The 25,329-nt window shown below is 36.7% G+C and overlaps 1 protein-coding gene across 3 annotated transcripts; it reads left to right on the forward strand.

Annotated features, from left to right (window-relative positions):
* The first annotated feature begins 83 nt into the window (after nt 1–83).
* katnb1 (katanin p80 (WD repeat containing) subunit B 1) lies at nt 84–25,329 on the forward strand. 3 transcript variants are annotated; one of them, XM_087259055.1, is made up of 19 exons: nt 84–257; nt 2,832–2,968; nt 3,084–3,214; nt 3,293–3,410; nt 4,164–4,264; nt 5,789–5,830; nt 6,192–6,275; nt 6,368–6,483; nt 6,634–6,705; nt 6,785–6,935; nt 7,196–7,380; nt 13,999–14,150; nt 14,276–14,394; nt 16,408–16,626; nt 19,286–19,435; nt 19,648–19,724; nt 19,811–19,885; nt 22,591–22,707; nt 24,888–25,329. In XM_087259055.1, the coding sequence occupies exons 2-19, from the start codon at nt 2,929–2,931 to the stop codon at nt 25,021–25,023; spliced, it is 2,085 nt and encodes a 694-aa protein (XP_087115181.1). In that variant the 5' UTR covers nt 84–257; nt 2,832–2,928; the 3' UTR covers nt 25,024–25,329.

The raw sequence follows: 25,329 nt of genomic DNA on the forward strand, positions 1-25,329 counted from the left end.
CCAAGTTGGGTCCAGGAGTTTTTACTGATGACATGGAATAAATCCGATGTGTTGAAGGTTGCTGCAGTTGCATAGAGACAGACATGTAATGCGCATGCCCACTCTGAATGCGCGCACTCGGATCTTTTTTCGTCCTAGCCTAAAGTAATCTTTTTCTCATTGGTGCTGATCTGGTCTGTCTCTATCGGCAGACTGCAGCCACGATGATAATGACAGTCTCTATTTAACCTAGACTGAACGTCATCAACACAGCGAAGGTAAGAACTGTTGCTAAGCTACGGCTAGTTGGCAACCAATCAGATACAACATGACAACAGCAAAATTTAAGTGAGTAAAGTTGTTTTCTTGGTCAATTTTTTTTATCCGCAACTCTCATCTAGTAAAGTTACAAGACCACTTTCTATGGGCTTTAACATGAACAACAAAAACAAAGCAATGAGGTAAATGCAGGCGATTTGTTTACAGCTCGGATGAGTTCCTTAGCCACCTTGCGAAGCTATCTTAGCTAACTAGCGCAAAGTTACTCAGCCGGAGAAGTGATGGATGGATGTGTTATTATATTTGTTAGTATGGAATGATTGTTAAGTTGTTAAAATATTTCGAAATGGGGGGAGAGAGAGAGAGAGGACTGGTCGATTGCAAATTAGCCATAACCTGTTAGCCGTGGAAACAGGGTCTCGTGGCAGCGTGAATTGTAAATGCCTCGCTTCAATCGGCTTTTTAAAAAGTTGTAACGTAAACGTAAAAAAATTCTGTATGCATTTTGTTAGACTAACGTTAACGTTAATATAGGTTTCAGTCAGATCTCAAATTGAACCTGTCTTCCCTTTGTTCGTAACTTAAACACGTTAACGTACTTATATTGGCAAGATAATAACATCGAAGAGAATAACTAAACTGTTGTTATGGGGGTTAATAGGCATTCACAATATTACGATTAGACGGGGCAAACAGCATTAAACTGGACCATCAGAGTTTATTTTTTTACTTCTAATGAAAAAACAGTAACGTTAGTTTATATGCAGTAGTTTAAATTTACGGTAATACTGTGTCATAAGGCGACCATTAAACAAGTTAACCTCAAAACCTCCCAAGTCTAACTTACAAATGTTGATGTGCAGATGAAATAGAAGTGTTTTGAGAATGTTTTTGCCCTCTAGGTTATGTTCAAGATAAATATTGGGGTGTAATTTCGCGAAAATAGTTATTCAAAACTTCTATTACAATTATTTCAATTTCAGGTAAAATAGGCTGTTAATTCCAAAACATGCTTTGTATGCTTTTGGCAGTTTAACAACGTTTTTAGAAAAATAACCAAATAACTACTACATTTTCACTCTGTCATGAATTTGGCTACAAAGATTTACGAATTCAGATCCAAAAAGCCATCTGAACTTTTCTTCTAAATAAGCACTTTCTCAATGTTTAGTTATTTCACTTGAAAGTCAATAAAAAGAAAAAATTAATTGCCATAAAATTGCTAGTCAACAGAATGAGTAAAGAAGCAATTTTTTTTGGAGAATTTCAGATGTCAAAAATTAATATTGAAAATACACTCACCGGCAACTTTATTAGGTAGTGGGTTGGACCCCATTTTGCCTTTAGAACTGCCTAAATCCTTCGTGGCATAGATTCAACATATTTAACGGAAATATTCCTTTAGAGATTTTGGTCCATATTAACATGATGGCATCACACAGTTGCTGCAGATTTGTCAGCTGCACATCCATGATGCGAATCTCCTGTTCCACATCCCAAATGTGCTCTACTGGATTGAGATATGGTGACTGGAGGCCATTTGAGTACAGTGAACTCATTGTCATGTTTAAGAAACCAGTTTGAGATGATTCATGCATTATGACATGGTGCATCAGAAGATGGGTACACTGTGGTCATAAAGGGATTGATGGTCATAAACAATACTCAGGTAGGCTGTGGCATTGACACGATTCTCAGTTGGTTCTAATGGGCCCAAAGCGTGCCAAGAAAATATCCCACACACCATTGCACCACCACTACCAGCCTGAACCATTGATACAAGGCAGGATGGATCCATGCTTTCATGTTCATGCCAAAATTTGATCCTAGCATCTGAATTTCGAGCAGAAATCAAGACTCATCAGACCAGGCAATGTTTTTCCAATTTTCTATTGTCAAATTTTGGTGAGCATGTGTGAATTGTAGCCTCAGTTTTCTTTTACTAGCTGACAGAAGTGGCACCCAGTGTATCCTCTGCTGTAACCCATCCTCCTCAAGGTTGGACGTGTTGTGCATTCAGAGATGCTCTTCTCCAGATCTCAGTTGTAACGAGTGGTTATTTGAGTTATTGTTGCCTTTCTATCAGCTGGAACCAGTCTGGCCATTCTCATCTGACCTCTGGAATGAACAAGGCATTTGTGCAGGCAGAACTGCTGCTCACTGGATATTTTCTCTTTTTGGACCATTCTCTGTAAACCCTAAAGATGGTTGTGCGTGAAAATTCCAGTAGATCAGCAGTTTCTGAAATACTCAGACCAGCCTGTCTCCAACAACCATGGCAAATTCAAAGTCACTTAAATCACCTTTCTTCCCCTTTCTGTTGTTCGGTTTGAACTGCAGCAGATTGTCTTGACCATGTCTGCATGCCTTAATGCTGATTTGCTGCCATGTGATTGGCTTATTAGACATTTTGTACCAAATAAAGTGACCAGTAAGTGTATATTCCATATAAAAACAATCTGGCATTCAGAAGTTTTTAAAAAGATGCTTTACATTGTGACACCTTAGTTTTGTGTTCTTTTGAAGTTGTTTAGAGTGACGTTGTATTTATATGAGCTCTTTCATTTAAACAGATGGACAAAGAAAACAAAGTAATATTGTTGCATCCCTAACATTTCTTTGTTGGTGGGATGAGCAGAGTGATTTGACCCAGTCCACACAATCATCACGATGGCTCTCACCAACACCACTATAACATCATGGAAACTGCGTGAGTACAAATTCCCTAGGCATGACACTCCAGAACTTAAGCAGTCAAGATCTACTTAATGTTTAAGTATTCGAAAAATGTCACCGGCTTCTGTTTTGTCTTATGTGGTTTTCAGAGGAGATAGTGGCTCATTCCAGCAATGTGTCTTCACTGGTGTTGGGGAAATCCTCTGGTCGTCTACTGGCCACAGGCGGCGAGGACTGCAGAGTCAATATCTGGGCTGTCAGCAAACCAAACTGCATCATGGTAGCATCCTCTTGCTTGTTTAGATTTACAGGAGTGTCTCACATTTGTTTGGTTTGATGTTCATTCTCTGTTCTTTAGAGTCTGACGGGCCACACCAGTGCTGTGGGATGCATCCAGTTCAACAGTTCTGAAGAGCGTGTGGTGGCTGGTTCTCTGTCAGGTTCTCTTCGGCTTTGGGATTTGGAGGCTGCTAAAAGTAAGTGGTTTGTAAAATGCCTTTTTGCACTTTTTGTTAAGTTAGTACCTAATAAATGTCATGTGTACACAACAACCAAGTGCTTAAAAACTCACTTCATTTCCTTTTTTTTATTTGTGCGTGTACACAATGTGATTTAAAATACCTCTATTTTGAGACTAGTTTTCATGGCCGCAAAACACTACTGTCATAGAAAAAGGGCTTAAATCCATACAAATTATTTTGTAAACAGCCCCAATTTAACAGGGCAGTGTTCGTGCTAATATGTTATGTCTTTTTCACTATGCAAATGACAAGTCATGAAGGCAGATGTGTAATTTTCAAATGTAAAAACATTTAAATGGTCCATTATTTAAACATTTCTTTTTTTTCTTTATTTCTGTGGGTTAATAGGATGAAATAAGCCCTAGAAATGTTTTAATAAGCTCTATAAGGTTCGTCCAATCAATCTTTACTGAGAAGTAATGGTTAGAAATGTGCTTTGCCTAAATTTGAGTTGATGCTCTGCACTATGATGGGATAGCAGGCCAATATTTGATGTAAAGATTTACATGTAGAGGAATAAGTGTATTCCTCATGCTTTCTGGGATGATTAAATGAACCTGTTTGGTGGGAGAGATTCCGTTGTGATCACTTTCACTCTGATCTCTGAAGACATGCACAGGGGCCATCTGACCAGAAATGCTTTTGAGTTTGACAAATTGTTCAATGTCTGTTTGTGAGTCCACTGAATTTTTTTTCTTTTTTTCAAAGTTCTACGCACGTTGATGGGGCACAAGGCCAGCATCAGCAGTCTAGACTTTCACCCCATGGGAGAATACCTGGCATCTGGCTCTGTGGACAGCAATATTAAGGTGTGTTAAATAAATTCGACATGAAAGTTTTTGTAGCAAGCTGCCTATACAGTAGCCTAACTGTGGTTTCAGATTTTTTTTTGTTATCTTAACATAGGTTGATGAATTTGAAATTTTGTCTGGAAAAATTGTTGATTAATGTTACTTCCAGCAGCCACTGTCATACTGCACTTTGATTGTAGAAAATTTCCGGATTGCTTATAGGTAAAATGAACTTTGTACATTGTATTTCTATGTCTCATTGCCATGTCTTCATGGGTTGGTTGCAAATCCAGAAAATCACTGGCAGCGTGAATCAATTAAAAACAAAGATGCTAATACAATTCTCACAAAAAAACATGATCTATGTGTTTTCTGGAATCTGTGTGAAAGAGGCTTGTGTAGGACTACCAAGGCTTGTCATACATATTTATTAAATAAATGAAGACAAAGTTCTTTGTTCATTCAGCATATATAATTTATAATATTACATTCAGGCTTCATGGGTTCAGTGCGAAACAGGTTAAGGCTCAATCCCAATTCTATTTTTGTACCCTTAAGGCTTCAAATTTACCCCTAAGAAATTTGACAACACCTGCACATGTCATCTTATGTCATTGTGATCTCTTGCTTCATATAAGATCGATGATTGCGACTGCTGTAGTTTTTCTAGTTGCATTATTTTTGGTATTTATCTTCAGGAAATCACTTACGGCAACAATATGATGTTATTGTAACAATATAATGTGGCAATAAGATCGTAACTGTTCTGTGTATTTACACCATGGCCGTAGTCATGTATGTAAACACACAAAAACAACGTTAACATTATAGCAGACACCTTTAAAAGGTAATTACCAGACACCAGACTTTTCTGACAGGTTATTTGTGTGTCATCGAGTGTCAGATTGTTGTGGGACTGCTCTACAGGAGTTATTATTATTGATTATAGATGGCAAAATTTAGCGTTTTTTTAAAGCATGATGGTAAACCAGGAATGCTGGTATGTATGTAATAAAACGCATGCTTGTCTAATGTAAAAATTCGTAACAATGACAAAACATACTAATTTCTCTTAACATACTAATCTCCTTGTGCAGCTGCTGCCGTTGTAGCTTGTGTATTCTGAGAAATTTTCTTACTTCTTGGTTTCGAGTGTGGTCCTGAAAAATGTCCGTTGAAGGTGTATCTAGCACTTCCCCTTAGCTCTACACCTTTAAGCTAAAGAGAGATGAGACACCCCTTCCCCTTCATGTGAACGTGCAAAACAAGAGGGAAGGGCTAAGTTGTAGAATTGGGATTGGGCCTAAGATTAAAGCTGAATGAAATGTTATAAAATATACCAATAATATAAAATGTACTATTTAATATTGTAAAATAAACTAAATAACAAATCGTTAATCTCAATCAATAATCTCTATTTGTATGACAGTTGATTATGAACACAGACTTCATGTTTCTGACAGGCCTAGTGACTAGATATTCTGTGCTTATTTTAGATTGTGTCACCTCACATTTTTTTCAATTTCTGTATTCCTTGTTTAGTTGTGGGATGTGAGAAGGAAAGGATGTGTGTTCAGATATAAGGTAAGCACTAAGCTGACTTTGTGTGTGTCTGTACAGTCAGAAGCCAGGCTAATCACCCTTAACCCTCAGTTGTGTCTGAGCTCATGATTAATCTGTGGATTATTGAGAAGCTCAATGTATCTTGCTCATCTGTTTTGTGAAATGGGATATTTTTGTGTGCAAGATTCAGCTGTTTATGCAATTTATAATCTCTAGATGTTCATTTTCTGTTTAATGGCACTTATCAAGCTGTTTTGAGTTTAATGCCTTTTAAAGCACTTTAGTTTTGAAAGTGCTTCATTTATTGGTTACACAGGCTTTATATGAATGTAAAATTATTGGATTTGTTTATGTGCCTAATACAATGTATGTTTTATTGCAGGGTCACACTCAGGCTGTGCGCTGTCTAGCATTCAGTCCTGATGGGAAATGGCTTGCTTCTGCCAGTGATGACAGTACAGTAAAGGTGAGAGCTTTACTGGTCATCTCGTTTCCAAAAAATGTCTTTCTAATTAGATTTAGTTTTTAATGCATACTTTCATTCTGCTCCCCATATAGCTATGGGATCTTATAGCAGGCAAGATGATCACTGAATTCACATCACACACATCAGCGGTTAATGTTGTGCAGTTCCACCCCAATGAATACCTGCTTGCCTCTGGGAGTGCAGATCGGTATGGTGTGTCTGTCTGTGTGTGTGTGAATAAGGGACTAGTTTGTGGATATCTGTTTATTTGTAACTTGAATGAAATGTGTTCAGATTTGCTTTTGAAAATATTTATTGCCTTTGGCACCTTCTTAATGCATTTTCTATGTTTTTACAGGACGGTTAAGCTGTGGGACCTGGAGAAATTTAACATGATTGGCTCATCGGAGGGTGAAACTGGAGTTGTGAGGTGATTATCGGTTTTGTAATTTGGGTGTTTGTTATTCTTTCTTTGACCTCTAGCTGAATTCTCTGTCTTTTTGCTGCAGAAGTGTTTTATTTAACCCTGATGGTAGCTGCTTGTACAGTGGCTCAGAGAACACACTACGGGTGTACGGCTGGGAGCCTGACCGCTGCTTTGATGTAGTGCATGTAGGCTGGGGCAAAGTGTCTGACCTGGCCATCAGCAACAACCAAATGGTTTGTGCTTTTATCTTTTTTTTTTCCCACAGGCAGGCATGTGTGGGTGCTGTGCTGTTTGTTGAACTAGCTATACTCTGTTTCTGGTATGATTAAATGAACCTGTTTGGTGGAAAAGGTCCTGTAGTGACCATTTTCACTCTGACTTCTGAAGACGTGCACAGGGGCCATCTGACCAGAAATGCTTTTTTGATGAACACCGTCGAGAAAACTTTTGAAGGCTTTTTATTCAGTTTGTCTGTCTTCTGTGTCTTGAATAGATCGCAGTATCCTACAGTCACACTAATGTGAGCTGGTATGTTGTGGATCTCAACCGAGTGAAGAAGTCTGGATCTGTGATTCAAGGGTTGATTCAGGACAAACCTATTCCAGCACCTTCGTCTGCACTGGGAACAACACTTCGGCGGAATTATGAGCGGCCCACTACATCCTGCACTGGACAGGAGTGAGATTCTTTTTCTTTCCATCATGCATGTACACTAGGGATATAAACCTATGCTGGTCTCATGGTTCAGGTACGGTTATCAATTTGGTTCAATTCGATATCACAGTGCATTGACGATGCTTTCTATCCACAATTTTTTTATCTTCACAGCACAAGAATACAACTTTGTCTAAATATAAGCAGTCAGATAAAATAAATCTTAAATGTTACAATCTAAAAAAAAACATGCTTTATAATACAAAATAATAATAATAATGATTTCTTACATTTTTTTTTAAAACGTTTATCTGGACACTCAAAGCGCTTTACATATTTTTGGGGGGTGAATCTCGTCTTCCACCACCAGTGGGCATGACACAACGGCAGCCATATTGCACCAGACTACACACCAGCTGATTGGTGGAGAGGAGACAGAGTGATACGGCCAATTATGATAAGGGGGATGATTAGGAGGCCATGTTGGACAGGCCAGTGGGCAAATTTATCCAGGATGCCAGAGTTAAACCCAACTCTTCGAAGGATTTTTTGGGGGTACTCGCACTATGTAAAGTTGCCTTGAACTGTGCCGAAGCACGCTTGTCCCCACTCCCGTTTCCCTCGACGACCCACACCCTAGTTGCATTTGCACCTGAGCGTGCTTATGTCATCGATGATGTGCTGTTCAGTAGAGAAGCAATCTTGGTCAACACAGTGGAGATTTCTTTAGTTATATCATTTTAGTGGTTTGGGATGCAGTGACACACAGTTAAATATTTTGCAGAGCAGATCAGCCACTTTTGACACTTATAAACAATCATAAAGTTCTCATGCTGCAGGTATTAGGAGGTTTGCTAAAGGTGCAGCTGTCGTGCAGTAAAGGGTTTGTGTCTTTAATAATCTATGACAGTTTGCGTTCATTGAACCGTAAGAATAATGAATAAATCCATACCAAACAGTCCCTTAATAGTCACGTCTCATCTTCAGTTTCGGGCTCAGGCGCGCTTTGCACTCACAATTCAAGCGTATTGCGCCAAAGCCTAAGTGAACCGCGCTCTGGCACACCTCTTCCAACCGGGCCAGGGCCGGCCAACAGAACCGTGCCTGAACCCAATTCAGAGCACTCGTGCTTCTCATACAATCCAGTAAACGGGCCTGGGCATGGTTCGAATATCATAGTGTGAGTGTGCCCTTAATGACCACAGAGTCAGGACCTCACTTTAATGTCTCATCTGAAAGACGATGAGCAATATAGTGTCCCCATCAATATACTGGGGCATTAAGACCTACGCAGACCTCATCAAGCACCCCATGCTGGTCTTACTTATACCTTTTTAGGCAGCAACCAAGCTCTTCCATGTGGTCTCCCATCCAGGTACTGACCAGGTGCAGCTTAAGCTTGTTTTTTTTTTTCCTTTACTTTGAGGTGCCCAAAGTTGGCCCATGGGAACCTTTGGTTTGGCCCACCATCTTATCTGAAAAGAGAGGGAGAATGATAGGGAGTTGGTTGGGGTGAATGCTGAATGAAAAGCTTTCGAGCGAGTGCATATGGATTGTGCAAATCTGACACCTGGTACCCTTAAAGTTTGGACGGGATGGTGGAATTTTTTCCCCTCTTCAAAACCAAAAACCAAAAGGAGAAATGCCAGCGTGGATCAAGCTGTGTGAGGGGCGCTAAAGGAGCGGAGCTAAGTAGGTTTTGTTTTGATATTCCTGACACATTCAGTGATAGACTGACAGCAATAACTCGCACACCTCTTACCCTAAACAGGTCTAAGCTGTTTCCTCCACAAAAATACAAAGCAGGTTATGTTTCACAGCTGTCTTATTCCTTTTTTTCACTCTATATTTTGAGCACTGCTCCGTTTAAGCCTTTGCCAGCCACATCACAAACACATGTGCGAGAGCAAGCTGCGGGCCATACTCGGCCCGGATAACACTCGCCGATGCCGAAGGGAAGCCGAGCTCGGGCGGATTACTATTTGCTATCTGGGAATGTTTGTTATACTAATAACAAATAGGTCATAATGACTTGAGTTATTGATCCGGAAAATACGAATCTGCAAATCTGTTGCTAACCTTACTGAACTTCATATTTCCATCTGCTTCAAACTACGAATGTTTGATATTACAAATCAACAGAAAAAAAACGAGATATGATCACAAATTGAGCACTTGCGATCAATATACTTTACCCCAAGCTGTTTTTCAGTAATTTATAAAGAGCACACAAACATACTGACTGTTATAGGTAACTTACTGCACATTGCTATGGGTCAGTGACGCTAATATTCAACACAAATCCATCAATTTACCCTTTCTGGCTGTTCTTTCTATGAATGAACTATGTTAAAGCACTGTCATGCGTGTTTCCTTGTCGGTTAGTAACGCTATATTTCATTGCACAATAATTAATCTGTCAGGCTTTTTGGCTAAAAATAGAGAAATCACAGTTTCATTTGTTATTATTAGATTATTTTAAAATTTCACCTCTCCTGCTGAGCATGAGCTAAGCTGTTGAATGGTTAGCATATAAAGCGGCTAAGCTAGCTTCAATTTTGTTTCAGTTATTTTCTAATTGGTTGCCTAATATGTCGTGAATATACCCCTGTAAGGCATACTGCAGTCCTTTTTTTTCTGGCTTTCTCAGATATCTCACCTGTTAGCCAAAAATGACATTATATCCCAGGCAATGTCTGACACCGGCGCACACACATTGTAAAAGCCGTGCCAGGCACGAAAGCTTGACAGGTGTTATAAACGGAATTTTTTATGTTTTTACTATAAGTTCATTACAAAATATTTAATGGTACTGCTTCAGTATCTAATATGTTTTAAAGCAACGTTGTCTAGTTATTTTTAAATGTTAGCAAATAAATTAGGAAATTACCTAATTCGACACACAGCCCTCAATAAAGTTTGGGTTTTGGCACTTTATAAGAAAAAGTTTGGCCACCCCTGCACTAGAGGAAGTGACAAGTCTACATAAGTATATACGGTGTACATTAGGAACGTCAAAATTAAGCATGGGCCGATTAAGATTCTGACGGTATGATAACCTTGGATAAAAATATCACGGTTTCACAGTATCACTGTATGGTGCTCACTGCTCTAAAATATATTCCTTTTAAATGTCTGGGTAAAAAACAAAAACTTTTTTTCCTCTTTAAAAACGATATATTCTATTTTTTGAAACCTTTATAATATTTTGGTAAAACATGTCAGGCTTAATAATTCAAATGAATCATTGACCTCTGCTTGCTTTATTTGTTTCAAAAACACAGATTTCTTTACAATTTAAAACGGCATCTTTGGATATCTTTTCGGCTTTAGAGACTGTTGTCCTAAAAAAATGTTAAGGAAAAATCTCACACATACCTTAGGAACAGTATTACAGAACATTTTGGTGGTTTTAAAACCTTGACTTTTCCAAACCGCGATATACCTTGAAAACAGTTATCGTTCCATGCCTAGTCAAAATTAATAGTTTCTTCGATACATCTTGATTCAGATGTGGACAATGGGGTATTAGTCAAATTATTAGTCAACAAAATCAGGCACAGGAGCATTTGGATGATACTGTTATGTTAATGTTAATGATACTGCTTGCTTTTTGAGAACAGTAGAGTGCTTCTTTAAAGGCCTATGATTGCCCATCGTGTTCACGTGCTCAACAGAAAATGACCAGTGCTGTTCATGGAGCGATGACACGGACACTTGAAGAAGATGTGAAGACATCAGCTGATCCATTGCTTTCCATTCATATCTGCTCCTGGGCAAATCCTCTTATTGATGCGGTAGAGAACTTGCTCTGCAGACAAGCTTGTGCCTGGATCCACAAGTACAGTATTGCTATAACCACTGAGAGAGGAGTGGAAACGTTACATCAGACACGGTAGCAGGTCAAAGGGTCCACATTGAGAGAGAGAGAGAGAGAGACTGGGAGATATAGCTTTACAGCATCCATTTATCAATGATATAGGGTATCGGGTTCTACTGTACCTTCAATGTCAGTGAAAGACTATCCTGTGCAGTTTTCTGCTTTTAGTAGTTGGAACGTTTTAATTACTTGCATATGTCTCATGTCACTCGCCCTAGTATGCTTCAGCGATTGCCTCCCTTCCATAGTTGGCTGCTGTGACATAGCACATATGCAATACATGATGTCATTATGTGATAACTAGTTATGATCTATTGCTAAACTATTATCGCGTTGTCCACATCTAGATCAAGATGTATCGAAGAATCTATTAATTTTGACATTCTAAATGTGCACCGCATTTGCTCATGTTGACTTGATGCTTCTTCTAGTTTTAATGGACATGCTATTTACACTGTAGATCCAAAGTATACTTTATAGTCTGCACACTGTCCCTGTGATCAGAGTGCTTCAAGTACAACAGCACAAGTGCAAACTTAATGTTCAAACAGATCGAGTCCAGTTGGTGTTTCTGAGCGTATGCTAATTCTGTCCATGTGTGGTTGAGTATCATTTGACAGTGACACAAACACACCTACGACAGAGCTGCATGTGAAAAAAAGATCTCATGAAATGAAAATAAAGATGTTAGTATGTTAGTATTGTGTGCTCTACAACAGTGACAATTTGCATCTACAAGATCTAAACATCAAAGGCTTGCAGTTTGTCACTTCTGCCAAAAATAGATCAACAATTATTATTATTATTATTATTATTTTAGTTTTAATGTCATCTCATACTGGTTTTTCATCTAATCTTCTGATTAATCATATGCTCTATAGCGGTGTTTCTCAAACACGTTCTTGAACGATCATTGACACTACATGATTTTGTTGTCTTCCTTGTCTGTCAAACCCATTTCAGGTCTTTTAGTCTCTGCTAATGAGCTGATAATCTGAATCTGGTATGTTTGGTTAAGGAGACATGCCAAATGTGCAGAGCTGGTGGCCCTCCAGGAACGTGGTGGAGAAGCATTGCTCTATAGTATCTGACATGTCCTGCCCCCTTCAAGATGATTTTTATTTAATGCAATGGATCTCAACCACTCTCACTGGCAGAGCTGACATTAAACGCGATTGGCTGGAGGAGGTACCGCATGTACCGCCCTGTCTTCATGTTTCAGTTGAAATTTCATCAAACGTCATCTAATAAAAAAAAATCACAATTGAAAGCACTTTATGATCTTTAAGGTTCAGTGGTTTTTCAGAGAATTCATCTACTTGAAATATATATATAATAGCATGCAGTTGCTTTGGATAATTTACTAAACCTTCACTTGTTCCAAACCTGTTTGAGTTTCTTTTTTCTGTTGAACATGAAAGATGAAGAAAGCTGGAATCTTGTTACCATTGACTTCCTTATCATTTTTTTTTTTTTTCTATGGAAGTCAGAATTTCAACTTTCTTTAAAGTATAATCTTTTGTGTTCAACAGAATAAATAAACTCCTATCTGTTAGGAACCTTTCGAGGGTCAGAATGTTTAATTTTTTGGTGAACTATCTCGTTATAATATTAAATTGAGGAATAAGTCAATTTTATTCAGTTCATGTAGTGAACTTGGGGGCCGGGACATGTTTTAAGATAAATACCAGAGTATTGTAGCTAGGATGTGTGGTAGGGCTGCACGAAATATCGTTTCAGCATTGATATCATGTAAATGTGATCATTCGCAATAGTCACATTTTGAGTACATCAATTTTGAGTCTTTAATAAAATTTTATAATTTTGCAAGTGTTTTTTGAGGCCTGTGATTGTGTGAGGGTATTATAAGCATTCAGGCATAATAAATTGTACCGTTTGTTACTTAAACAAAAGAATAATAATCAATTTAATTTAATTGATAAGAAAATGACCATGGACTCCTTGAAAAACAATAAAATGCTGTTAATTTAATTTGTATCTTTTTTTTTATACTGAATTGATCTATGCTTGTAGATTTTTTTTTAAATGTATATTTTATGCCCTCCCCTACAGAATCATCCCAATCAATCTAAAATTATAGATTCTTTCCAAGCAGTTATTCAAACCATCCAGTGAAATTTATTTTCATATCGCAGAATAAAAAAGCCAATGTTACATTTTTCTAGTATAACGCAGCCCAGCATGTGGCTCAAATAAATTTTGACACCAAACCCAGACAATGTGCGTTTTGTTTTTTTTGTTTTTTTGGCAACAATGCTAATATTGCAGACTGCCTAACGGGTTAAACATTTTAAGCTTTTAAATAGGAATTGTATTACATTTTAGGTAATGTCTTTAAACATTTGTAAATGTATTTTATTTTATATTTGACTAGTTTCCTTATCTGTAAATTTTATTTGGCTCATGTTTATGGCTTTTGTTTTTTTTCTTGAGTGTATGACATACACTTACATAAAGATCTACACTTTGTGTACACTAAGAAAATATATGACATGCACTCATTTAAATACAATATTGTTGTTTTTTAGAAAGGGTTTTCTCAACTGCTTGATGATGATTTTGTTTTTTTTTTTAACTTAATTTTACTGTTTTTCAAATAAATACAGCTATGGTGATCTAAGACTTTTAAAAACATTTGAAACATTTTAACTGCAGAGAGTATCTTGCATCATTTTACATATGTATCTATTTTAGACCATTTTCTCAAGAATTTGAGGAGACTCACCCTTATTTGTGTGTAGGATGAAGCAGAGTTCAGAAGCTGATCGGCGCAGTCCAGAAGGAGAGCGGAGAAGTCCCAGCAGTGAGGATGAGAAAGAAGACAAAGAGAGCAGCGCAGAAATCACCAACCCTGAAGATTATAAAGAGATCTTTCAGCCCCGCAGTGTCATCTGTGAGTTGCAGTTGCACAAAATATATAACCAGCATTGTTACCTTATGCTTCTTCACATGCATTATGATACCTTTCTCATTAACATCTGACTTTGTCTCTCTCTGGGTCTTTGTTTCATTCTGCAGCACGAACACCACCTAAAACAACAGAACCCTTTCCAGCACCTCTAGAGCATTCTTTCTCAGAGAGTGTGCTAGAGAAACCCGGTCCAGTAGTTAAGATTGTAACTCCAGTAATAGACAGGGTATGCTTTTTTTTATTTAAGAATATTTTTATAGTTTAGATTTAAGTTTTTAATGTCATTGTGCAGAGTACAAAGGTACAGCCAATGCAATGCTGTTAGCATCTAACCCGAAGTGCAAATAATGTGTACAAATATAACATGTTTACATGCAACTGCTCTGTGACATATTGCAAGTTGTGAGGTAGAAGGGTGGAGGATCATTGCAAACACAATATAAGGTGCCTTATCAATGATTTTATTGAATATAATAGTAGTGTTCAGCAGTTGAGATTTAAGTTCAATAGGTTGACAGCCAAATGAAAAAAATAATCTCCCAATTTATAACTGTAGTTTTTGATACTGCTTGCTCTAAGCCTTTATTTAGGCCTAAACTTAATTTTAAAGGTAGGGTAGGTAATGTTGGAGAGGCTAGCAATGGAAAGTAAGCTTTAAAAACCAAAGATCATTCCCTCACTTAATAATTACTGTCTAAAGCAGGGGTGGCCAACCCTGTTCCTGGAGAGCCACCTTCCTGCAGATTTCAGTTGCAACCCGCATCAAACACACCTGCCTGTAATTATCATGTGGTGTTCAGGTCCTAATTAATTGGTCCAGGTGTGTTTGATATGGGTAGCAACTGAAATCTGCAGGAAAGTGGCTCTCCAGGAACAGGGTTGGCCACCCCTGGTCTAAAGTGTTGGCGATGAAGATTAACTGTTACAAATAAAAGTCTGGTGTGTTAGATAGATAAAGAGAAGACTTAGAGTTGAAGATGCAATAAAAATTAAGAAAATTTTACAGAAGACGTATGGCAGAAGGGCTTCACACTAATGCAGAGCTCGCAGGCTGATCTTCTGACTTACAGTAAGAACAACACAGCAACACATACTCCTTTATACAAAACCAGAAACTCAAGTAAAAGGTTCTGATTGGTTAAAGCAAAGATAGACAACTCTAAATAGGTATGTCAATGCAGGGTTCGTATCTGCGTCTATAGATAGGGATGAAGGTCCTGGGTCAGGTCGACCACAGACTATTCTGAGCTAATCCCAGACCTGTAGATCTGACCACTCGGACGAATATACATCTGCAAGAGAAAAATCTGTTGTAAAAGCTCAAGGTTGTTTCTTTGTATTCTCAGCTGTTTTCTCAAACTGGTTTAAAATTGGTATACACAACATTCAGGCTGCTATATTCTCACTACACAATTGATCTAGCATAAAAAGGAATTACTTTAAAAAGAATTAACCATAAAAATAACTAAATCACCTTAGACAACATTAACACATATATATAACAACAGCAACGGTTGTTTCCAGTCATCAGGCCAGGAGTTCCACTCAAGAGGTCTACATGACCCATGACCTGGTTTTGTTTCTCCTCAAAATGAAGTTAAATAGACAGACAAAGATAGGGACCAGACTCTGACCATTGCTAAAACATTAGGCATTGTGGTCACTTTATTTATTAGTCAAAATCCTTTTAAAGATTAAATACTGATTCAATTAATCATATTAATAAAGTAATGAGGAAAAGGATAATGAGAGGAAAGATAAATGTTGATCCTTGCTGCGACAGATTTTGAAGAAATCCAGCCCCATTTAAGAGTCACACTAAAAGATATCAACATGCGTGCATACACAACCAGACCAGATGCTCTGGTCATCTCATTTATCAGTGAGAATGCATTACAACGATTCTGTGCATAAACTACAATAATAAGTATATCTGCATATTGTTATCATTCTGGGCACTGCATGTCCCGCCATGCAGTACCCAGCATGATAAAAATATAAAGACAGCTTATTGTTATGCTCAGATTGAATATTTTGAATTTCACTGATCTAAATACCTTTAGACCAGTTAACTTAATTAGTGGTGTAATGATGTAAAAAGACTTTTAACTAGCTTACCATGAAACATATTTTTTTTTTTGTCTTTTGCCAGAATTTATTGTGTTGGCCCAGATTTTTTGCCCTTTTTTTCTTTATTTTTACTTTAACTTTGTTTGTTTGTTTTTCTGTGTATTTTCAGGCAGGACAGTTGAAAGGTCCCATTACATCCTCTACTCCAGTACAAAGAGTGGAACCAACAGTGATCGCCGCTGCTCCCCGTCCAGTAGCAGTGGTAACCACATCAGCGAGCTCCCCATCTCGACCTGTGGTTAATACCACTAAACCCAAACCCTCCACAGGAATCATCCTCTCAACACGCAACGAGCCAATTGGACTCAATGCAGGAGACTTCCTTTCTGTAAGTTCAATGGATGTTAACATTACTGTCTAGCACTATTGTTTCCGTGAGCTGATTCACTTCTATATTATGCTCCACTCATATCGTGTCTGAATTGCTGTAATTATTGGATGGTGATTCTTGGAGCTGTTCAGATCCTTTTAAACGTTTTCTGTTTCTATGGCAATGTTCATAAGCGTAAATGGATCCACGAGTTGATTAAAAATGGCAAAAGGCTTCATCACTACAAATTAATATCTTGCAAAATACTGCAGAACAATGGAAGTGTGCCAGGTTTTAGACTGCAACAGTCAGGTTCTGGAATCTTCTCCATAGAGAATTTCATTTTTAGCATTTTAACTTAAGAGGTTTAAAGACAGATGTGTTGTATTCATTTTATTACTGAACTTACTGTTTTATTATTATTTTTATGTGTTGTCCACTTGTGAAGTTGGCATGGTTTTTCTTTCAAAAACATAAAAATCTACAAGTATTACGCCCCATTCACACAGGGCGTCAGCTTCAACGCTTCCCATTAACTTTGAATGGGTGACGTCAGGCGTTGCCGAACTGCATTGTGGATCTGTTGGCGCCGCTTCAGAGGCGTTGCTCGCTGCAGAAGTTGGGACTTGCTCAACTTTTTAAGCTTTTTCTCCCCTCACTTAAAAGTGAACTACCACTTCTTTGAATGGATAACAGTTTTGCATAGTAAACTAGCTATTGACTCCCTCTTGAGTTCACTTGATTTAATTATGTCTGTTTCAAAGGCAATTTTGAAAGTCTTTTCAAATGATTTGCTTTAAAATGTGCGATATGTAATTTTCCGCAGAAACAATTTTTGTTTTCTGTAAAAACGATTTTTGTTATGCTGGTTGAAAGTTGAAAGTCTCTGACATCATGATAGCAATCATTAAATTAAGTGGGCAAATGCATTTAAAATGCATTTTAATATCCCGTGTAAGGTGTAGGACCAAGAAAATGTCCTATTTGAAACGTTAGGTCCAAACTTAAGGATAGGCTGTCCTACCTGCCTGTCAAAATATGCAGTTGCATACCTCTGTCCACTTTTCGTTTAGAATGTATTGTCATCTACAGTACGCGTTTACAGATGCATTTTAGACAGCCAGGCTAACCGCAATAACTTACTTTCATTTTTAAGTTTGCTATTGTAATTACCAACTGTAATATAAAGTTTACTCTGGTCAATGTGATGTGATGTAGTGATTTGTTTAGGAAGAGTGGCTTAGTGTACGATATGCAGGGTGGGAAGTAGGTTTTCAGTGCTATCAGGCTAAAGTTAGTATTTTCCAACAACTCCTATTGCACCTTTTTTTACTTTTTTGAATTGTGAAATTCCATGACTTCTGTCTCAATTTACGACTCAAGTTTTTAGCAAGATCAAATTTTTGGCATATTGTTTTGGAACGTGATCCATCTGTGATCTCAAGTTTTCAATGATATTAACAAATAAATGTGCATGATTGGCAGAGCTTTCAAACCTTCGTTTTAAACAACTCAATTTTGCTTGAGTTGGATGGTACAGATGAGAGAGTTAGAGATCATATGATACTGCAACATATTAGATTTTATTTTTCTAATAATTTTGCATAATCACATAAACAACAAAATATCTACATTAAAGAAAATATTTTTTATCTTTCAATTATAAATATATATTATATTTCATATTATATTTATATATTTGTGGATATAATTATTCAATTGTAAATATAATTGTTCATGTTTTTTGTAAAACATATTTATTTTTATTTAATTCATTGACATATTAATCTAAATGACTGTATTTTTCCAATCAAAGAAATACGGCAAGTAAAATAAATTATTTCCACCTTCGAAATATAAATCGTTTACATCCTTCCCTCACACCTCATTCAGCTGCCATTCTTGTTCATAGTTTAGTCACATCCTGTTTAGATTACTGTAATTCCCTTCTGTTTGGCCTCCTTAAAAAAAAAAAAAAAAAAAAAACTCTTTATAAATTACAACTGGTACAAAGCCGTGCAGCCCGTATTATCACAAAAACTCCCTCAATCTGTCACATCACACCCAATCTACAATAACTTCACTGGCTTCCCATCTTTTTCAAAATTAATTATAAAATACTTCTTCTCACTTTTAAAGCCATCCATAATCTCGCTCCTCCATACCTTTCTAACCTTGTTCATATCGCCACACCTTCCCGAACAATCGGGTCTTCTTCTTCCATTCACCTCACTGTTCCCTCTGTCCGCCTTGTCACCATGGGGAGCAGATCCTTCAGCCACTCTGCTCCTCTGCTTTGGAATTCACCTTCCTCCTGATCTCCGTCATTTTAGACTCTCTTTCACAATTTAAATCCAAACTCAAAACACATCTGTTTAGAACAGCCTATTCTCTTTGAACTGACTGCATTTTTAAAGTCTGAATTGTATTATATTGTTTATTTTTTGTGTGTGTGTGTGTGTTTGTATTTGAACTGATTGTTCTAGCTGTCCTGTACGGTGACCTTAATTGTCATGAAAGGCGCCTTTAAATAAAAAGCGTTATTAAAAGTACATACTACCTCAAGTGTAAATATTATTTTAATATTATATAACTTATCAGAAGCTATTGTTCTGCCCTCAGCGACCTCTTTTGTGTCAATTTGCAAAGTACTGAGTGTTTCTGCTTGTTTTAATAGCATGCACGAAATGCTAAAGCCAGCGCAATGGGAGATGAAGAGGCCTTAGCACAGATCAGGAAAGGGCACGACACCATGTGCGTAATGCTGAGCAGTCGATCTAAAAACCTGGACAGTGTCCGCTCCGTCTGGGCCAGTGGTGATGTAAAGGTAAGAGCAACAGCACTCAAGCTGATGAGCTTTGATAAACTGATGGACGGACAGATTGTAATGAGAGATCTCTTCCTGGCTGATGGATACTTTTACTGCTGCGCATCCAAAATGTATTTCTAATGTAATCTAGTGAGGGCCTTAATGGGCTATTATTGAAAGCAGCAGCAGCACACAAAAAGCACTGTTTGCTTTCTTCTTTGTGTTGCCAGACGTCCCTGGACTCAGCAGTGTCTATGAATGATCTTTCTATTGTGGTGGACGTCCTCAACATAATCAACCTTAAGCCGTAAGCATCCACAAAATATAAGCAGTTATGTTCCAGTTAGCATCATTTCAGTTGAACTGACTGAAAGTTGTGTAATTGTGTTTCAGGTCACTGTGGAAACTGGACCTCTGCACGTCCATCCTGCCACAGATTGAGGAGTTGCTTCAGAGCAGATATGAAAGGTGAGTCAACATAATGTTCAAGCAGCAGAAACCTTTTTTTCAAAATGTACAAACTACTAAAAAAATACTAAACTGATTCCTGTCATTTAGGGCAATTAATTTAATTAATTAATAAATGTATTTAATTTAATAAAATGAGGCTAGTTTTGCTTTTTACAACAAATTAGGGTTTTTAATTAATCAATAGTTTTGTGTATTAATATTTTGTATAAAAATAATAAAAATAATAATTAATAGATAAGTAAAGGGCCCATGAAATAAATTTTTTTTTTTTTTCAGATGTTAGTATCAGTATTATTTATTTTTAGGATATCTATAAGCTAGTGTGCTCCAAAACGGTGACAAAATTTGCATCTAGAAGATATAAACCTGATCATTTGTTTCAATACTTCAGTTTCCCATCACATCATAACCAATCAGATGCTCTCTAGTCTCTGACATGCCCCGGCCCTTCAAGACACTTCTCTTTAGGTGCATTCGACATGAAGCACAGCTACAGTCAGTGATCAACGAGATTAGCCAAGCGCAGGTGGGGGCGGAGTTGAAAACGGAGCCGTCAAGCCGGACAGCTGGACACTTCGGGACTCATAAGTTGCTGCAGTCATGATGACCGATCACATGGCGTCATCATTTTTTATTTATTTTTTATTCATAACAACAAAACAATTTCAAATAAAACAGAATACAGTCTCTACAAACTATAGTTTGTACAATTTTAAACAATAAGGGAGAATTATGAATAAAATATATAACAAATGCATGAGAGAAATTAAGGGGAAATGAGAGGGTAATATAAACATACAAATGAACCGGTCTATTAAATACAAAGCAATAAGCACAAATTCTAGGAGTTTAAACATCACTTTAGGCTAATACTTCTTGTTTAAATATGCTAAAAAGTGGTTTACATTAATGTACATTTATAGATATAAATCTTTCCCATGTAAAACGCAAAACAAAGTGTTTTGATTAAGTCTTAATAAATAAGATTATTCTGGATAATGAAAGCATTTTTAAAAAAGCAATTTAATCCAAAAAGATTGAACAAAAGGTAAAATAAGTAAGCTACACTTTAAGCAGAAGTTTCCCAGAAAGACCAGACATAAACGGCTAGACAGGAAATAAAATATATACTTATATTATATTCATAAAATCATTTTATAATTATTTAATAAAAAAGTTCTTTAACTTAATTTGTTAAAAAAGCTTTAGGGTGACAGGATCAACAATGATGATTATTTTATTTCAAGTCTGTAAGACTTATTTTACTTAATATTTAGGTTATTCACTAAAATATATCATTTAAATCGTTCATGGAGCTGAATGCAGTAAATAGTCTGTATATAAAGGTTGAAAATAAACCTGTGCAAACAAGCTAACCTTTATAACCAGATTATTTAACAAAAGATGATACTGCAGTAAAATATTTGTAGTCTTTTAATAAGCAAGATGTGTATAGGATAGAGAGGGGATGAAAAGTTAATTGTTTTGAAACTTTTGAATCGGTATTTGTCCAATTATAAACCTGAAATACACGTGTTTGTTGTCATGTGGTGAACTCGGCCAATCGTGTAATATCGGTGTCGTCATCAGAGCTCCAGCAGTTGCTCTTCAGATGCTGCACTGGCTGAATCAGCCGTCTGATCTCGGAGCGCTGTCGCAGTACACTGATGCCACATGTGACAGTCACGTGGCATCGGCGCAGCATCAATCCTGACAAGATTTCTAACCAGCATGCACCGCTTTAAGACAGATTTCGATTGATCTGCGCAGTGCTGCATAAAGTCGAACGCACCTTTTTACTTTTCTTTTGATGCGTTCAAGCTCAACCACTCTCACTGACAGAGCTGTGATAAAACAAACTCTATTGGCTGTTTTTTTAAAAAGGGGAGGAGCTACTCTGTCCCACTCTCTCTTAGTGTTTCAGTTGAGATTACGTCAAACATCGAATAAAAATGCACATTTTAAAACACTTCATGGGACCTTTAAAGTATTTTCCTTGTTATCAATTATTTTTTATATTATTAATATTAATAATAATATAAATATTAATATGAATAAATAATTAAATATTATTAATAATAATAAATATTAATTAAATTTATAATATTAATATTAATAATTTTTATTACAATACTTTAGCAATTTTTTTATTGTAATTTAGAGTTAAAAAATATTGTTACACATTTTATTGTTTGTTATAAATATAAAACATGATTAATATATTATAAACGGTCACATGTAGAACAATTTTACATAAGAAAACTTTTAATATTATTAAGAAAATGTACATTTTTAAAGTATATTTACTGTTACTTTTTATCACAACTGAAATGATTAAACCATTTTATTAATCAAATAGTATTAACAACTATTATCAAGATTTTTTTTTAATTTTGTTGTTATTTTCAAACCATATGTATGGGCGGTGGATGTAATATTGGGTGAAATTATCTTTATGCTTTGCAGTAACAGAATCAGAATCAAGTGAGTGTTATGGTCTCTTGTGCTGTTCACGATGAGCACTTGAGTGCCTGTTAATGAATTTCCTGCTTATGAGGAGCATTTCCAATCAGTGCAGGATCCATTTTGTCTGCTTGAATGGCAGCACAGTAAACAAGGCAGTTTATAAGGTTTTGAGACAGACGTACATCAATGGAGTGTCACAGCCATGAAGTAAATCATCCTCTCTTTTCCTTCTACAGTTATGTGCAGACTGGTTGCATGTCTTTGAAGCTGATTCTCAAGCGTTTCTGGCCATTAATCTCAGACACGCTGAACGCTCCTCCATCTGTCGGAGTGGACATTACTCGAGAGGAGAGGTTAGTTTACAAAAAACACTGATGCTGTGATTTTACATTTTATGCCTCGTTTCTACTGAGTGGTACGGTTTTGGTAAGGGTCACCCTGATCAGGCTTGTTTCCACTGCCAACTATCTTACTGCACAGTAGTCAACATGACTACTTGATGATCTTCAAATGTTGACTACTGTATGCCAGAAAGTTGTGATCAATGCCATTTTTGTTCGAAGAAGAAAGCCACATGGACCGTTTCAAAAGACATGATGAACTGGAGTTCACAAATGTAGATGTGTGGCAAGCGTGTGCAGATAGAGAGTGGATGCGGCACCTCATGTGCTTTCACACATTTTTGAATGTGATTCACCTCGTAAACATCTTGCAGAAGATTTTGTTCTTGCATCTTGGCATGTGGCTCTTTGTCACAAGATGACAACAAGCATTGTTTTAGCATGGTTGATTGCGGCATGCCATCATTGTTTTATTACAGTGTTGTGTATTTATCAATTACCAATTGTCAATTTAACAGTGTTGGGCAATTACGCGTTACTACTGAGTTACTGTTACGGCTTTAATTTTAAAAATATTTTAACTCCGTTGTTGTTACAATATGATGCGTTTGTCTGTTGGTTGGTAAATTAATTAATTTTGCAGGTGTGCGTGTGAGGTAGTGTTGCCAGATGTAGCTGACTTTTTCCAGCCCAAAAGCTGTCCAAAACCGGCCCAAACGCTCAAAAAAAACGCCCAAAATATTAACTAATATTTTATTTTAATTTATTTAAATCGAAAATAACCTAGTTACTTTACCTGTTATAATTTTTTTAACAATACAGCAACCAACACCAGCAGTCACAAAACCACAACATAACTGGATCACATTGAAACATTGTGTAGATTACATGTACACATTGTGTAGATTACACTACATATTAGAGTATATTTTACATTCAAAATGGGGTATAAATTCGTCCCATTTGTCATTTTAAAATCTTTTAAACACATTTAGGTACTGCTTGTCAATCAGACAACGCTTCTATGTTTGTTCTTGCTGTCAATTGCGGAAAAAATGATCAATAAAAGTGTCATGACAAACTGCTGTGGGATTTACTGCAGACGATGTGTGAAGCGCGTGCATGCGAAGGGGAGTGTGTGCGCATGAGAGAGACTGAATGCATGCTAGGTAGGAAGATGCACATGACGTAGGCTGATTGTAGCGTGCGCAAGAGACTATTAATGTTACTATTATTAATTACTATTACTAATGCTACTTTGTTTATTGTTTCAAATAAATAAGCACACATTTGTTATCTGTATAACAAAATTTATCAGTTTAGTAGACAGTGACATTTCTGTTATTTCAGATCACGCTATTTAAAATCTAGTGTTATATTGCTCAGAAAACTGCTGAGACTTTTTTTTTATTAATGTTTTACATATTTTTTATAGCTGTTATATAACAGCATATTTTGCACATTGAATATACACAGCTTACTTTCTCCGTGCAAAATTAAAGTGATGTTATAAGGGCATTAATGGGAGCTTTGAAAATGTTCTTTGGAAAAGCAAATCAAAAATGACTTTTACCAGTAATGTATTACTCTTTGGTGTAAGTAATCGATAAAGTAATTGAGTTACTTTTTGAATGAAGTAGCTACTAACTGGTAACTCATTACTATTTTTCAGTAACTAGCACAACACTGCAATTTTAATAGCTTTAACAATGATAGCAGACATAAATCCATACTGCACTGTAGTGTACTAAGCCGTTTCACAGCCATAAATGTCTGTGGTAATTATGCATCTCTGTATCTAACAGAAGTGAAATGTTTTATTTGTACATTGCTGTTTTAAAACTTAGTAGTATGACTTGGTGCAGCTCAATTTTGGGAGGATTTTTCCTTTTTGAAAAGTATTTTAATAATTTTGTTATAGTAGTAATAATACTATTATAACAATGCAGTGATGCCTTTGTAATCACACCCACTGTGCAGTGGTATCAAACTGCTGTGAAAAGCTACCCAAAGTCACATTGTAGTGGAAAAGCTGTTTATCTGCTATAGATTTGTGTGTGTATATATGATAGACTGTTTTGTTTTATTCATTTAGTTTAAGCATTTATTGTTCCTTTTTAAATGTTATTTTAATTTGGCCAAAAACTTTGTGACAAATTTAAAAACTTCTTCTTTTTTTGTGCTGTTTTCAGGCATCAGAAGTGTAAAGCGTGCTACAAGCAGTTGAAGAACCTCAGTAATGTAGTGAAGAACCGGGCGGAGCAGGTTGGTCGCCATGGCAGCACTTTCAGAGAGCTACAGCTACTTATGGCCCCTCTGGACTATTGAAACACACACTCACACACAAACACACAAACACACACACACACACACACACATCAATCTCCGAACACAAAGCTCAGTCAGTAAGAGTCCAGTGTGGGCTGAGCTCTATCACTGAACTTGAATGGACCAATCACCTAGCACTTACAAGTGTGCTCTCACACAAGACAAGCACACTTTGGAGTGAAGTATTTATATGTCAGCTTTTTTGGTGGTTCTTTTCCTAGTGGATAAACTTTGACAATTTTTTTTTCTTTGTGCACATTTTTCTAAACACTACTGTCAACAATAAAGACAAGCTTTCATATGAAA

This window comes from Danio rerio, chromosome 7 (assembly GCF_052040795.2).
Source record: "Danio rerio strain M-AB ecotype USA chromosome 7, GRCz13ab, whole genome shotgun sequence".
In the NCBI taxonomy this organism is placed as follows: domain Eukaryota; kingdom Metazoa; phylum Chordata; class Actinopteri; order Cypriniformes; family Danionidae; genus Danio; species Danio rerio.